This window comes from Aquarana catesbeiana, linkage group LG03 (genome assembly GCF_042186555.1).
Source record: "Aquarana catesbeiana isolate 2022-GZ linkage group LG03, ASM4218655v1, whole genome shotgun sequence".
Lineage (NCBI taxonomy): Eukaryota > Metazoa > Chordata > Amphibia > Anura > Ranidae > Aquarana > Aquarana catesbeiana.
In genome coordinates this window covers 650,019,442-650,032,025 of record NC_133326.1, presented here as the reverse complement: position 1 = coordinate 650,032,025, position 12,584 = coordinate 650,019,442, and the positions used below count along the sequence as shown (strand labels likewise).

The following is a 12,584-nucleotide window of genomic DNA, read 5'->3' as shown; positions in this document are numbered from 1 at the left end:
TTTTTTTTCTGAGTTTAAAACCTCTTTAACTACTTCAGATCTGCGCTATAGCCGAATGACAGCTACAGCGCGGACCTGCTTTGCCGGAAGTACGTCCATGGACGTCCTCCAGTGCCCGAGCGGCCTGCACACCCCCTGTAGGGCACGCGCGGCGCGCTCTGTCATCAACGAGTCTGAGACTCGCTGGATCACAGATCGGAGTGAGGAGTCAATCCCGACCCCTTACCACAAGATCAGCTGTCAGCCAATGACAGCTGATCATGTGATGTCAACAAAGCTAGTAATCAGCTATCTTGTCTCCACGCGCCGACTGCGTGAGGAGAAAAAAAAAAAGCAGATCACCGGCGACCGTGAGAGGGACATCAGTCCCAATCACAGCGAGCTGCCACCAGATCCTCAGTGCCCACCTGTGCCCCCTGCCAGTGCCACCTAGCAATAGGCAACAGTGCCCACCAGCACCCACAGTGCCAACTATCAGTGCCTCAACAGTGCTGCACATCAGTGCCACCTATCAGTACCCATCAGTGTCACCTACCAGTGCCCATCAGTGCCACCTATCAGTGGTACCTATCAGTGCCCATCAGTGCCGCCTTATCTGTGCCCATCAGTACCGCCTTATCTGTGCCTATCAGTGCATATCAATGAAGGAGAAAAATTACCTGTTTGCAAAATTTTATAACAAACTATTAAACATGATTTCTTTTCTCGGACATCACGGGACACAGAGCCACAGTAATAACTGATGGGTTATATAGGTATCACTAGGTATTGGACACTGGTCACACCCTAGACAGGAAGTTCAACCCCCTATATAACCCCTCCCCTTCCAGGGATACCTCAGTTTTTACACAAGTGTCTTAGGTGTTGGACGTGCAAAGATGTCCTGTGCTGAGCTCCAAAAGGAATATTCTAAGATCCTATACTGGGGCAAGCCAGGCGACCGGATCCATTCAAAGTGTCTTTTCATGGCCGAATTGGATGGTACCCGGGCCTCGTGTCCGAAGAAACGAGGTTTTACCTGTAACGCTTCTCTTTTTAGAGAGCTGGACCCCACAGATCAGAAAATGGCTTTAAACTTCCTAATTTCTGGCGAGGTGCTTTACAGGCCCAGAACTGTTGGATCCCCCTACTGATGGGGGCCCCAGTCTCTGACGGTTTTTCACAAACGGAGCCCACCATGAGAGGTGAAGATTGGGTCTGTGTAAACTGAACCCTGCGGCTGGATAAGGTAAGAGGAGATTCCACAGAATTTTAATTCTAGTGGCTTTTCTCCTTTAAGGTGAATGCATGCTGTGCCTATTGTGACCACCGGGGGAGGCCAAGAGCACAAACCTTCTCATGTTTGATCTGTCTCAGCGTTCGCTGCACTGGCTCTTCCTCCAGCTCCTAAGGTAGATGGTGGGGGGTTTTGTCTGCTGGGATGGTCCCCCCAGGCTAGGGAAAGGCTCAGGTATGCTGTAAGGCGGGTGAGACCGCACTGTCACAGCCGCTACCGCCGCCGCCACCGAAGCCGCATTGCGATGCAGGGCCCATCACTGCCGGCCTCCTCCTTATTCCCCCACCCCCAGCCTCCCTTCAGGATTGTCAGAAAGGGTCGGCTCGCGCGGGAAGCGCTCGTTTTTCAAAAACGAGGGGGGGGGGAGGGGGGGCGGGGCGTCAGCACAGCGTCAGCGTGCCCAGACGCCCACAGTGCCAGAAAGCATGGCTATTTAAAGCACACTGTACAGGTGCTCTGAGCTTTGGAGAGACACAGAGCTGACAGTCACATGTAAGGTGGGACACAGGCATTCCCCTAGGCTGCATTCACTAAAGAACACCGGATTGGGCATTTGGTAGCAAGGCTTTTAGCCAGACTACATCGCTCAGCAGTCAGTGTTCGTTTTTGATACCTCACACCTTGTTGCTTTGCACTATGGGTAGAAGAGGTTCAAGCACCCCAAGAACCAGAGGCACTAGGGGGTCTCGTTCAGGTTCTGAGGACCCCCTGTCTGCTACACCATCCCCTCCTGAGGGACCAGGGGCAGCTGGACAGGGAGAGCCATTGGGGTTAGGGGCTACATCTGCTGCTGGCACTTCAGCTCCTGTGTACATTACACAAGAAGTTTTTTCCTCAACCATTTCTGGATTAGAGAAAAAAACTAATGGCCGCGATTACATCTTCACTCAGTGAAAGAAAACGCACCATGCCTTCCTCTCCTCCCCAAGACCCTCAGTCAGAGGAGCTCTGGGATAAAGGAGATGAATCCCTTTCAGAGGATCGGGATGGGACAGATGATTCCTCTTCGGAGGATTCAGGTGGAGAGCGACCCTCTGCGACTTCCCAAGAGGAGAAAGTCTTAGTGCAGATCCTCACTGGTTTGGTCCGTTCCACATTTAAGTTGCCCATACCTGAAACTACTACAGAAACCTCTTCTGCTTTGGGGTCACTGAAACCTTTCCAAGCAGCACATGCTTTTCCTGTTCATAATTTACTTGAAAAGCTGCTTTATTCTGAGTGGGATCACCCAGATAAGCGATTTCTTCCGCCGAGAAAGTTTTCTACACTTTATCCTATGGAAGAAAAGTTTATTAAGAGGTGGGGAATACCGGCCATTGATGCGGCCATTTCCTCTGTAAATAGTAATCTGACTTGTCCTGTAGACAACGCTCAGATGCTCAAAGATCCTGTGGATAAAAAGATGGACTTCTTATTGAAAGATATGTTCTCTTTAGCAGGATCAGTGGCCCAACCTGCAGTAGCAGCGATTGGAGTCTGTCAATACTTAAGAGACCATGTTAAGCAGGTCATCAAAGTATTACCTGAACAGCAGACCCAGGGGTTTGCTAACCTTCCTGCGGCTTTATGTTATGCTGTTGACGCCATTAGAGATTCTATCGTGCAAACCTCTCGCCTCTTGCTTGGGTTGGTGCATATACGTAGAATCTTATGGTTGAAAAACTGGTCAGCCGAAGCACCATGTAAGAAGCTTCTAGCTGGGTTTCCCTTCCGTGGTGAAAGGTTGTTTGGAGAGGACTTGGATAATTATATCAAGACGATCTCCTGTGGGAAAAGCACTCTCTTACCTGATAAGAAGAAGAGTAAGCGTCCCTCTTTTAAACGGACTCTTTCCCCAGCGCCAGGGGCATCAGCCTCCAGGCAGTCACGACGGTCTCCTCCGTCTGGGGCAAGAAACAAGAGTCAACCCCAGGGACACAAGAAATCCTGGGGGAAAAGGTCTTCTAAGCAAGACACTAAGACCTCTTCATGAAGGGGCGCCCCGCTCGCTCGAGTGGGGGGAAAGACTGCTGCAGCTCTCAGGGCCCTGGCAGAAGGACTTCCAGGACAGATGGGTGATCTCCACGGTAACCTTAGGGTACAGACTGGAGTTCCAAGAATGTCCCTCTCCTCGTTTCCTCAGATCAGGTGTTCCCAGAAAGCCAGAAGAGAAGCGGTCGCTCCTTCTAGCGATAAAGCGACTTTTGTCGCAAGAGGTCATTGTGGTGGTTCCCACAAAGGATCAAGGATTGAGACTCTGTTCCAATCTTTCTATGGTCCAAAAACCAAATGGGGACGACAGACCCATTTTGGATTTGAGAGATCTGAAACGATTCCCAAGGATGCAGTCCTTTCGTTTGGAATCAATTCAGACAGTAATCTCCGTCCTGCAGGGAGGAGAATTTCTGATATCAATAGGCATCAGAGATGCAGGCCTATATGTGCCCAGTTTTCCTGCTTAACTGAAGTGTCTGCAGGCAAAGATCACTGCTCTAAGGGAGCTGATTCTGACAGTCAGGGCCAAGAAGGGTCTTTCTGTCCGCCTTTATATGAGGCTGCAGGGGAAGATGGTGGCTTCATTCGAAGCAGTTCCCTATGCCCAGTTCCAAGCAGAACTGTTGCAACACAGTATTCTGTTGACCTGGAACAGGAAGGTGCAGGCATTAAACTTTCCAATGCACCTATCGCATGCCATGCGTTAGAGCCTCAGTTGATGGCTCATACCCGAAAACCTACAGAAGGGGAAATCCTTCCTACCGGTTGCCTGGGATCCTCTTGTAGGCAGGACAGATGCGTTGGTGATTCCGTGGCATTGGTTCTCACCGATTTATGCATTCCCTCCCATTCTGCTACTGCCACGGCTCCTTCGCAGACTCAGGCAAGAAGGGAAGTCGGCACTTCTGGTGGCCCCCGTTTGGTCCAGAAGAACCTGATAAGCAGAAATAGCAGGGATGATGGTGGGTTCCCGGTGGACCCTACCAATACACCCAGACCTGTTAGCTCAAGGTCCGGTGTTCCAGCATGCCTTACAAATGCTAGATTTGACGGGTGGGCTATTGAATCCCACGTTCTGAAAAATCATGGGCTTTCAGGTCCTGTCATATCTACCTTGATCAATGCAAGGAAGCCAGCTTCCAGAATGATTTATCATAGAGTCTGGAAAGCTTATGTATCCTGGTGTGAATCCAGGGGTTGGCATCCCAGGAAATATGTCATAGGTAGAATTCTGAATTTTCTACAATTAGGATTAGAGATGAAGCTGGCCTTGAGTACCATCAAGGGCCAGGTGTCGGCCTTATCAGTGTTGTTTCAACGGCCGCTTGCTTCGCATTCACTGATCCGAAACTTTATACAGGGGGTGATGCCTCTTAATCCTCCGGTTAAGGCGCCCCTAAACCCCTGGGACTTGAACTTGGTTCTATCGGTGTTACAAAAACAACCTTTTGAACCAATACGTCAGATTCCTTTGGTCTTACTGACGAGGAAACTAATTTTCCTGGTAGCTATCTCTTCTGCTAGAAGAGTATCAGAAATAGCAGCTCTTTCCTGTAAAGAGCCTTATTTGATTATACACAAGGATAGAGTGGTACTGCGCCCTCATCCTAGTTTTTTACCGAAGGTGGTTTCAGATTTTCATCTAAACCAAGACATTGTGCTACCTTCCTTTTTTCCAGAACCTTGTTCTTCGGAAGAAAGGTCATTACATTCTTTGGATGTAGTAAGAGCAGTCAAGACCTATCTGGAGGCAACTACTCAGATTCGCAAGACGGATGTCTTGTTCGTGCTGCCGGAGGGTCCCAATAGAGGACAGGCAGCGTCAAAAGCGACCATTTCTAACTGGATTCGACAGTTGATTATTCAAGCTTACGGTTTGAAACGGAAGGTTCCCCCGTTTCAGATCAAGGCACATTCCACAAGGGCTATTGGTGCTTCTTGGGCAGTGCATCACCGGGCCTCTATGGCTCAGATCTGCAAGGCCGCAACCTGGTCTTCAGTCCATACAATTACCAGATTCTATCAGGTGGATGTGAGAAGGCATGAGGATATCGCCTTTGGGCGTAGTGTGCTGCAGACAGCGGTACAAGGTCCTCAGGTCTGATAGCACCCTACTTGGTTGTGATTCCCCCCCCCCTCAGTTGGCATTGCTTTGGGACATCCCATCAGTAATTACTGTGGCTCTGTGTCCCGTGATGTCCGAGAAAAGAAAATAGGATTTTTTATTACAGCTTACCTGTAAAATCCTTTTCTTTCGACGGACATCACGGGACACAGAGGTCCCGCCCCTCTTCTAATACACCTATACTGCTTTGCTACAAAACTGAGGTATCCCTGGAAGGGGAGGGATTATATAGGGGGTTGAACTTCCTGATTAGGGTGTGACCAGTGTCCAATACCTAGTGATACCCTATAACCCATCAGTAATTACTGTGGCTCTGTGTCCCGTGATGTCCGTCGAAAGAAAAGGATTTTACAGGTAAGCTGTAATAAAAAATCCTATTTTTTTTTTTCCAAAATTTTCCATTTTTTTTGTTTAGCAAAAAATAAAAATCCCAGCTGTGTTTAAATACCACCAAAAGAAAGCTCTATTTGTGGGGAAAAAAATTATAAAAATTTCATTTGGGTACAATGTTGTATGACCGCGCAATTGTCATTCAAAGTCCATCAGCGCTGAAAGCTGAAAATTGGTTTGGGCAGGAAGGGGGGTTTAAGTGCCCAGTAAGCAAGTGGTTAAATGTGATGTTTCAAATCATTGCCAACTCTTTATCAAGCTAGGAACAACTTGCAAGTCCTAAATTGATAAAGAGCTAGAAAAGGCTGCAAATATGGAACATTTATTTACACAATCTTTAGTAGAATGATGTCAAAACTCACCTGTTCTCCCCGACTTTTCAGAACGCAGCCCATACGGGAGTCAAGAGAATGTAAGATGGAGGAAGAACGTCGCACAGTGGAGGCCAAGCGGCGAGAAGACGGAAAAGTGAGAAGCTTTAATAGTAATGATGTTCTGCAGATAATGATTTTCGCGTTTGGTTCCCTTGATTTGTATGTTGTCCTGAGCCTGAATAGTTTTAATGTGCCATTGATTGCCATTACTTTATATAGTGGTTGCAGGAGGATACCCAATTTCCTTTTATTTCAGGACACACGCAGAGCGAGAACTTGAGATCACAGTCGATGGAAACCTGGCGACCGAAGCTAACTTGGTGGTACTGGACACACTGGAGATCATTGTCCAGGTAAGATGACAAGACAGCTCGACCAGGCAGCGATGACACAGTTTATGTCTGACCCCTGATATGTGGTGACTGCACTTATATGTTAAATAGAAAGGGGAAGACCTTGTAATTAGATGTGTCTTTGCCTTGCAGACAGTCATGCTGTCGGAGATGAAGGAGAGCATTCTGGGAGGCGTGCTGAAGGTTCTATTACACAGCATGGGTTGCAACCAAAGTGCTCTATACCTACAACACTGCTTCACCAGCCAGAGGGCGCTGGTGTGCAAGGTGAGTATGCAGAATGTGTGTATACCCTGAGGTCTATCTTCCTCCTTCGTTTATCCCATTCCTGATATTTTCAATTATTCCGCTAACCCCTGTGCCTTGGCTCTGTTCAGTTCCCAGAGATGCTATTTGAAGACGACACGGAAATGTGCTCCGATCTCTGTCTCCGCCTCCTGCGGCATTGCAGCAGCTGTATCGGCAATGTGCGGGCACATGCCAGCGCTTCCCTCTACCTCCTTATGAGACAGAACTTTGAGATCGGGAATGTAAGTGGATTCAACTTTCCTGATCTTAAAATAACAGCTGGTGTATTTTAATATATTTTCATTTTTCTTTTGCTATGTTTAGTATTAAAAAAATGTAATTTATTATGTTTTTCTTTTATCAGACGTACTTGAAATATTGCATACTTTTATTTTTAAAGCGGGGGGTCCACCTATCTATCGTTTTTTTTTTTTTTTTGGAGTTCATTCACAAACTTTTCTTCTCATGATTATCTACTCACATGTTCTGTGTAATAAGTCCGCCTGTGTCCGATTTTGTTGTAAAGAATAACTTATAAAATTCACTGAAGGCGGTTTCCATCTTCATTGTGGGCATTTGAAGCCCACAAGCATGTATTTCCTGAATGCGGTGAATGCTGTGCTCCCAGCATTCACCGAGATGTTGTGATGACGCTGTTGCACAATGCATGCTGGGAAGCCTGAGACTAGCTCCCAGGGGACTGTGGGAGGTCTGGGAGAGGCTAGAAACACGCCTACTCCCATGGGAGGAAAACCAGGAAGTGCTAAGAAGATTAGAAAAAAAAAGGTAATTACAGCGATTTAAATTTTTTTACACAGCATGTCAGCATCTAGGCAAGGAAGAGAATACATAGAGATAATGTTCAAAATTTGGGTGGAACCCCGCTTTAACTTGTCCAGCCAGCAGGTGGCGCACTCAGTGCAGGACAGGAGCTTCATACACAACAAACATTTTTGTGTGTGGGGATAGACTGTGAATTGATAAGTAACCCTTAAGGAGGTACCATCCCTGGAAAGACACTTATAAAAGTACACAAAGGAAAGGTTGGGATTTTACATGTACCTCTTTAGGTTCGAAAAACACTTGACAGACTGATTTAAAATATTTTTTCACATAGATTTTTTTCAATGTATTTATACAATTTCTTAAAACTGTTTTTTTTTCTTTTTTAAAAATAAGATAAACTGATTTGTCCAGGATCCTGCTATCCTTGGGATCCATTCTATAATTAACGTGTTTCGCTGGCTGACCCGCTTCGTCAGGGCTGCAGATCCTTTTATATAATGTGTTGCTATTACATCAAGGTTGGCAGCAAGTAGCCTGGGGAGCCCATGGGGAATGTCTTTAACTCCCCTAAGGAAGACGTTCACACCCTAGCATAGGTAGTACCATGGATCTGTAGTTTCTGTGGGTCTAGATTATACATAGAGGTACCACAAGGAAGGTAAAAAACAGCATGAAGGAAAATCCTTGGTTGTTTATACACATGGGGGCTTCACTTATCTATCTATTTCCACAGACATGGCACCCTTCCAGCATGGTGTGTACCCAGATAGCCACCAAGTGTATATACAACCAAAGATGTTCCTTCATGCTGTTTTTAACCTTCCTTGTGGTACCTGTATGTATAATCTACACCCACAGAAGCTACAGATCGATGGTAATACCCATGCTAAGGTGCGAACGCCTTCCTCAGTGGGTTTGAAGACATTTCCCACGAGCTCCCCAGGCTACTTGCTGCCAGCTTTGATGTAATAGAAACACATTATATAAAAGGATCTGCAGCCCTGACTAAGCGGGTCAGCCTGCAAAACACGTTGGCTATAGAATGGATCCCAAGCCCAGGATAGCAGCATCCTAGAAAAATCCGTTTGTTATCCTGTTTTTAAAAAGAAAAAAAAGAAATTGTATAAATACGTTGAATACTAAATAGTAATAGTGAAATTCTTAAATCGGTCTGTCAAGTGTTTAGTGAACCCAAAGAGGTACATGTAAAGTCCCAACCTTTCCTTTGTGTACTTTTTATAAGTGTCCATACACAATAAACCACACCATCAATGAAGGATAAACTACTTCTTTCTTTTCTAATAGAGCAAGATAATTTTTATCTAGTCTGTTATACACAGGCTGCCAGCAAGCGTGCTGGGCTTCTTGTGTGTGTGTTTACAAACACTTAGTGCCCTCCTTCACCTTACAAAGTAGGAAAGGGAGCGCTGAATGTTTGTAAACACAGGTAGTGTTTACACTTGTGCTGGCTGTGGTTGGTTCACAGTCATCACAAGGTACAGAGCCATTCTAATTGGCTCTTTTCATCTTGCCTGTAATCTGTGCTGTCTAATGACACAGGCATTAAACAGGCAAACTTGCTGCCCGTGCTTGTTTTCTGCAGTGCCAATTATAAACTGCTCTCTAGAAAACGGACTCCACTTACCTGCAGTTTTTCTACAATACAGCCAGCGGTGGCAAGGTAGTTGAGGAGGACCCCAGTTCTTCGGTTTTAGGAGGTATTAAAAAAAAAAAAAAAAAAAATATCTGTATATTCCTTAGTTTTTAAAGCGTCAGGTGGCCTTAGGTGACCCAGAACACCTGTCTGTCTACAGTACTTTTTTGGCTTATGCGGTGTATCACAGGTCTGAAACAATAGCCTACAGCAGGGATATGCAATTAACGGACCTCCAGCTGTTGCAGAACTACAAGTCCCATGAGGCATAGCAAGACTGACAGCCACAAACATGACACCCAGAGGCATGATGGGACTTGTAGTTTTGCAACAGCTACAGGCTTTAGTTCTGGTTTTACAAATGTTGCGTGATGCTTTCAGAAACAGTGGGGCATTCACTTAATAGCCTGCTATACATATTAGAATTTACCCTGAAGAGTATTCCAAGGGAGCATTGTACTACTACTTGTACTTTGTACCTCAATGAAGATCCAGTGTGATCCCACAAACCTGGCAATAATCATTTTTACCATTAGAGGGCACTATAGACAGATGGAAAAGTTTGGGCATAGGAGATCACAGGTTGACCTGTTATTTTCTTGGTTTAGAACTTTGCGCGTGTGAAGATGCAGGTCACCATGTCCCTGTCCTCATTGGTGGGGACCTCTCAGAAGTTTAGTGAGGAATACCTGCGAAGATCTTTGAAGACCATCCTTACTTACTCAGAGGAGGACCTGGATTTAAGAGACACCACATTCCCAGAGCAAGTAATGCAGCACAGATTCATTGCTTCAAGTCTATAGTTACAATTTATTATGAGCAGTGGATATATCTGTAATGGTTGTTCTTTACAGGTTAAAGATCTGGTATTCAATCTACACATGATCCTAACAGACACTGTGAAGATGAAGGAGCATCAAGAGGACCCAGAGATGTTGATGGATTTGATGTACAGGTGAGAGCGAACTACCAGTGTTATCTACAAAGCTTGTTCATGTGTATTCACACTTTGGGCACTGTCCACAGAGAAATATCCTAATAAATAACCTGTTCTTGCCCGCACTATAGCAGAAAGACAGCTACGGGCGGGCTCACATTGCCAGGAGGACGTCTATGGATATCCTCCCATGATCAAGCTGCCGGTGCGCCCTCTGTGGAGCACATTGGCAGGGATCTGTGATCGCTGTGTCCTTAGGACACAGCTGATCACAGATCGGGGTAAAGAGCCAATCACAGCAACTCTTTGCTATGTGACCAGCTGTGTCCAATTACAGCTGATCACAGTGCAAACCAGATTTGCCCGTTATCGGCACTCCTCTCCTCACGCTGCCAGCTCATGAGGAGAGCCGATAACTGGCAAATTCAAACAGGGGACATCTACATCGATAATCAGTGCAGCCCCAACAGTGCCCACCAATGCTGCCAATCTGTACCCATCAGTGATGCCTGTCAGTGCTCACCAGTGCTGCCTGTCAGTGCCCACCAGCGATGACTATCGGTGCAACCTATCAGTGCCCATTAGTGCAGCCTCATTAGCGCACATCAATGAAGGGGAAAAATTTCTTATTTAGAAAATTGTATAACAGAAACTAAGAAAAAAAAATGTTTTTGGTCTTTTTTCATTTGTTTAGCAAGGTGATTAACCATTTCCCGCCTGGCCTATAGCAGAATGATGGCCGCGCGGTGGTTCAGTTATCCTGACTGGGAGTCATATGACGCCCTGCAAGATAACAGCCGCCGCGCTCCCGTGGGGGCGCGCATCGCGGCGATCGGTGGTGCGATGTGTCAGTCACCTGCGGAGGCTCTTTACCACGTGATCAGCCATGTCCAATCATGACTGATCATGATGTAAACAGGAAAAGCCGTTGATCGGCTTTTCCTCACTCGCGTCTGACGGACGCGAGTAGAGGAGAGCCGATCGGCGGCTCTCCTGACAGGGGGGGTCTGCGCTGATTGTTTATCAGAGCAGCCACCCCTCAGATGCCCACACTAGACCACCAGGGAAGCCCCCAGCATTTGGATGGCCAGGTATGTACCCCATAGCCATTCATATATAAAAAGAATGCCCAATACATGCCAATCAGTGCCCACAAATGGGCACTGACTGGCACCATTACAGAAATAAAAAAATAAGTGATACCCAGCAATGCCACCCACCAGTGTAATCAGTTCCACACATCAGTGTCCCTCAGTGCCCATCCATGCCACCCATCAGTGCCACCCATAAGTACCCATCAGTGCCACCCATAAGTACCCATCAATGCCGCCTATGAGTGCCCATCAGTGCCGCATACCAGTGCCACCTTTCAGTGCCCATCAGTGCAGCCTATCAGAGCCCATCATCAGTGCCACCTAATTGGTGCCACCTCATCATTGGTGCCTTATCAGTGCCTGTCAGTGCAGCCATATCAGTGCCCGTCGCTGAAGAAGAAAACATACTTATTTACAAAAAAATTTAAGAGAAACAAAGAAAAAAAAAATTTTTTTTTTTATTTTTTTTATTTGTTGCGCAAAAAATAAAAATCGCAGAGGTGATCAGATACCACCAAAAGAAAGCTCTATTTGTGGGAACAAAATGATAAAAAATTTGTGTGGGTACAGTGTAGCATGACCGCGCAATTGTCATTCAAATTGCGACATTGCTGAAAGCTGAAAATTGGCTTGGGCAGGAAGGTGTATAAGTGCCTGGTATTGAAGTGATTCAATACCACCAAAAAAAGCTCTATCTGTCTCAAAAAAACTTATAGAAATTTAGTATGGGTATAGGAAAGTGGGTGAAAGTGGCCTGTAGGCAAGTGGTTAAAGCTGAGTTCCACACAAAAATGGAACTTCCGCTTTTCGGAACCCTCCCCCCCTCCGGTGTCACATTTGGCACCTTTCAGGGGGGAGGGGGGTGCAGATACCTGCTGACTTTAAAAAAAAAAAAAATTTGGCGGACCTCCGCTTTAAGGAGGAACTATGATTTAACAAAAAAAGTCAGCAGCTACAAATACTGTACCTGCTTACTTTTAATAAACACACACTTGGGCCTCTTGCACACTGCAGCTTGAAAAAGCTCAGTACAGCGTTTTTTTTTTTACTGATCTAAAATGCAGCCCATTGTTTACAATGTGCCTGTACACACAGGCATGTAAATAAGCACTGCATATTCTTAAGTAAAAAAAAAAATTGAAAAATCTGCGTTCCTAGTCTGTATTTTGCACCAGTATGTGGAAATACCCACATATGAGCAATAAATATTAATGAATTTTTCCTAGAAATGTATTGTGCGCACGCGACTGCGCATATACAGTACCTGACCGCGAGATTGTGTTTCCAGCGCGATACCATCCCACTGGTTCTCGGCGACAGGGTACTGTGCATG

At 46.0% G+C, this 12,584-nt stretch overlaps 1 protein-coding gene across 7 annotated transcripts in view; it reads left to right on the top strand.

The window, feature by feature from the left end:
* The window catches only part of DOCK6 (dedicator of cytokinesis 6), a 299,047-nt gene that overhangs the window by 246,546 nt on the left and 39,917 nt on the right, over window positions 1-12,584 (top strand). For all 7 annotated transcript variants that reach the window (XM_073622622.1, XM_073622618.1, XM_073622617.1 and 4 more), the window contains 6 exons: window positions 6,149-6,233; window positions 6,396-6,492; window positions 6,625-6,759; window positions 6,870-7,022; window positions 9,829-9,987; window positions 10,075-10,175. In XM_073622622.1, coding sequence (XP_073478723.1) covers window positions 6,149-6,233; window positions 6,396-6,492; window positions 6,625-6,759; window positions 6,870-7,022; window positions 9,829-9,987; window positions 10,075-10,175 — 730 coding nt within the window. The remainder of the gene's footprint in view (window positions 1-6,148; window positions 6,234-6,395; window positions 6,493-6,624; window positions 6,760-6,869; window positions 7,023-9,828; window positions 9,988-10,074; window positions 10,176-12,584) is intronic.